General features: G+C 39.4%; 1 protein-coding gene across 1 annotated transcript; it reads left to right on the top strand.

Annotated features, from left to right (window-relative positions):
* Positions 1–1,125: 1,125 nt before the first annotated feature.
* Positions 1,126–3,643, top strand: LOC105356466 (putative C-type lectin domain family 20 member A). Its single transcript, XM_011487713.4, has 5 exons — positions 1,126–1,325; positions 1,833–2,225; positions 2,368–2,724; positions 2,843–2,937; positions 3,012–3,643. Exons 1-5 carry the CDS (start codon positions 1,286–1,288, stop codon positions 3,120–3,122), a joined length of 996 nt encoding a protein of 331 aa, XP_011486015.1. The 5' UTR covers positions 1,126–1,285; the 3' UTR covers positions 3,123–3,643.
* The last annotated feature ends 201 nt before the right edge of the window (positions 3,644–3,844 follow it).

Here is a 3,844-nt window from a genome sequence, read left to right as displayed (position 1 = left end):
AAATACTCATGAAAAAAAAATGCAATTTTCTCTTCATATTTCAACAGTTATTGATGAAAATAAAACAGTAGTTCAGATAAAAATCTTAAAAGTTTAACTTCCTGCTGGATGGAGTTGGAGCTCAGACATTTTTTCTGCTGCAGACATTTTAAACACGTTGGTCACTACACTGACATGAATGAATACAAAACCCTGTTTTATTTTAGCTTCTTTGCTGCTCCTTCCACTGTTTGGCGCCTGCCCCTCCAGCAGCAATCCTTGGCTGTCGGTCCCAGTGTAGGTACCATAACCATTCGGCCTCCAAAACTGTTCGAGTCCTTTGTCACTAGTGCTTTGATACAGGTGACAACGATCAGAAGAGATTGGGACCAGGGAAGTAAAACTCAAAAGCATGACAAAACAGGAACCTTTCAAAATAAAACAGGAAACAGAACTCCAACATGACAGAAACCAAAATGGAAAGCAAAAACCGATACAAAGAAACCCAAACCATGACAGTTGTAGGCCGCACGGTTCTTGAACCTATACCGACACTTGGTCATCTGGTTGCTTCTCCTACTGCGCTCCTTCCGATGAGCTGTCTGGCTCTTCTCAGGAAGGAGGAAGCACCCTGCCATGTCCTCGCTTCAGAGCCTGTTCTCTTCACGTTTTTGCTGTTCCTTAAAACCAGTCTCACAATCCAGCAGCATGAGCTGCTGCCTTCAAGGGCCCTCCGGATTTTACAAACAAGTAAAAAATGTGGTGCTTGTCTGCATCAGTGATCCCTATGTGTCTAAAGCAAATAAAAACCCCTCTCCAAGAAAAGCAATTCTACTGAAACAGCTCTAGGAACGGTCTCTAATGAGATGTTCATGGCAGCATTTTCTGGCCAAAAGTTTTGTTGTTTTTATAGACAATCCATTTGATTTCTTCATGAGATTTCAGAATAAAGTTTTTACAAGAAAATACATTTTTAATAGATGAACAATACTAAAAACCATTTCTAACCAGCCAAGGTAGAGGTGCAGAAAAAAAAATGAAACATCTGCAGTCAAAGAGTCAGGAAATGTAAAAAGAAAAAACGTGTTATGTAAATCAGCTGTATTTGCAAACTAAGAGTCTCTTTGTATTTGGTTATTTGAAACTTTGTTTGAAAAAATTCATGGAACTATGTAAATCTCTACAGTATGTTCCTGCTGTGTGTGTTTTAATATAAAATCCTCCCAGACCTTCACTGTGTTCAGACACAAACATCAGCCGTGGTGTTTCCATCCCAGAGTTTCCCTCTAAAGTCCAGAAAAGCATCATGATGGAGAAGATCCTGCTGCTTGTCTTGGTTTTCTCAGGTAAGTCGGAAAAATGTTAGGCTAATCAATTAAGATTGTTATCATTATATAACTGCACTTCAAAATTTGGCTTAGATGGAGGAATGCTTAAATGAACTTTAATCTCTAAAAATTAATTTGGGTGAATGTGGAAAAAAAAACTGCGTCCAACAGAAAAAATCTTCCAGCAGAAACAGACTTAATTTCTCCATCATCTATTGTTATGGTTTAGTATCAGAGAAGACAGGAAACAAGCATCAATCTGTTTCTTTGGTCTCTCTGAGACTGGATGTTCCAGATTTTAAAAATATTATGAAGACAACAAAATTCATTCATTTGAGAGTTTTGATTTTGAGAGATTGTATCTCCAGGAATCAAGTCCACAATAATATGATCCAGTATGATTTTACTGTTACTGAGGAAATAACCGTTTCGCTCTTTACTAAAAACATCCCCTTCTGTCTGATTCTAATGAAGTAGGAAGAAAATTCTACTGTTGATATTTAAACAAATGTGTTTTTTTCACAGAAGTCTTCATCCTCTCCTCCTGCCTCCTCATCCGTCAGTACCACATTGTTAATCAACCTTTGGACTGGACTGAAGCTCAGACCTACTGCAGAGAGAAATACACAGATCTGGCCACCGTTGAAAACTCTGATGAAATGAACCAACTCATAAACACCATTTCATCTGCTGGTTACAAAGATAACTTATGGATCGGTCTGTACAATGAAATCAACTATAGATGGTCTGATGGGTTCATTGGAAGCTACACAGGCAACACCTACAGCTACGGGACTTCACAAGATTCATTTCATTATCGTAGTCATCAGATCTGTATGCGTGTATACTGGAATAACCAGAATCGCTTTTTGTACGACTCAAGCTGCAGTTCATTATATCCTTTTGTGTGCAACAATGGTAAGACTTTCACAAAAAACATAGGTTTATTTTACCATAATGTAAAAATGACCACAATCACAGTGGACAACACACGTGACATGAATAAAATTGTTGTTAAAAAAAAGCATTACACCCCTACTATTATCTCTGTAATCCACAGGAACCCATCAGAATCCTCAATATGTTTTTGTGAATGAAAGTGTGAACTGGTCCAGCGCTCAGAGATCCTGCAGACAGAACTTCACAGACCTGGCCACAGTGAAGACCAGCACAGACTGGACAGCGATTTCCAGTGTGATGCCTGTTAATCAGGACCTTTGGATCGGTGTTTACAGAGATTCAAATATTTCCTGGTCTGATGGGAGCCTTTTGTCTTTCTACCCAGCTTCATTAAATTTTTATATTCAGCCTGGCGTAATCAGTGCCAGATGTGGTTTTCAAAATGGGCTAAACAGAATTTACTGGTATTTTTATCCTTGTGAAACCAAATACCCATTTATCTGCCATGGTCCTAAAGGTGAGTTCAGCATTACAGTATTCTAACTGAGATTCCTTTTACACTAATGTGTACATCTTTCATCTTCATGTACATTTTCATTCTAATTTAGGATTCTTTACCTTCTGTTTTCATTCAGTAATCAAATACAAGCGTGTGGTGAAGCTGAGACTGAAGACGGAAAACTCTGCAGATCTGAACGATGCTGCTGTTAAAGCAAAGTTGCTGGAAGAGGTGAGTCTGGAATTTCAACAGTTTCAACTCTGGTAGAAACAAATAATGTTTCTAAAAAATACATTTATGTTCAGCTTCAGAAGAAACTGGAGGAGAACGGAGTGAATGGAGTGAAGGTGAAGTGGAAACAGCAGACTGATGGAAAAGTCTTCAACAAGGAGGAGAAAAAGAAGACTGAGCTCTGAAAAATAAACCATTTATTAAAATAAACACTTCACTTTTCCTAAAACTAATACAATATTTGTGAATTTGATGATATTTTTGAAAAAGTTAAAGAATTTCTTCATTAAGTTTTGAGTCAAAAGTTTCATGTTCTTTTGCAGGTTTAAACAATTTTAACTTAAAATAATGTAATAATAATAAATTGGATTTATCTGCGCTTTTCCGGACGCGCAAAGTGCTTACAGTGTGTTCATTATTCATTCATACTTGGTGATGGTAAGCTACTGATGTAGCCACAGCTGCCCTGGGGCAGACTGACAGAGCATGGCTGCCAGTTCACACCTACAGCCCCTCTGACTGTCAGTGGGACATTCATTCACATTCACACACCAGTGGAGCCACACTGGAGGCAGGGAGGGTGAAGTGCCTTGCCCAAGGACACAACGACAGTTGGCTGGGGGGAGCGGGGATCGAACCGCTGACCCCTCAATCATTGGACGACCTGCTCAACCGCCTGAGCCACTGCCGCCCAATACATGCAGACGTAAAGTAACTTCTAGCATCTTGAATGTTCTGGATGCCATTGCCCCTATGAAGGTTAAATTGAGAAAACATAGACAGAAAGCTCCCTGGAGAAACGATGATCTAGTCAGGGCACAGAAACAACAGTGCCGCAGAGCTGAGCGAAAGTGGCGCAAGTCAAAACTCCAGGTTCATTATGGAATGTATAAGGGGGAGTTGTACG

Source organism: Oryzias latipes, chromosome 18 (assembly GCF_053564925.1).
Source record: "Oryzias latipes strain Hd-rR chromosome 18, Olatipes_Hd-rR_3.1".
NCBI lineage: Eukaryota > Metazoa > Chordata > Actinopteri > Beloniformes > Adrianichthyidae > Oryzias > Oryzias latipes.
This window is presented reverse-complemented; position numbering and strand designations above follow the sequence as displayed.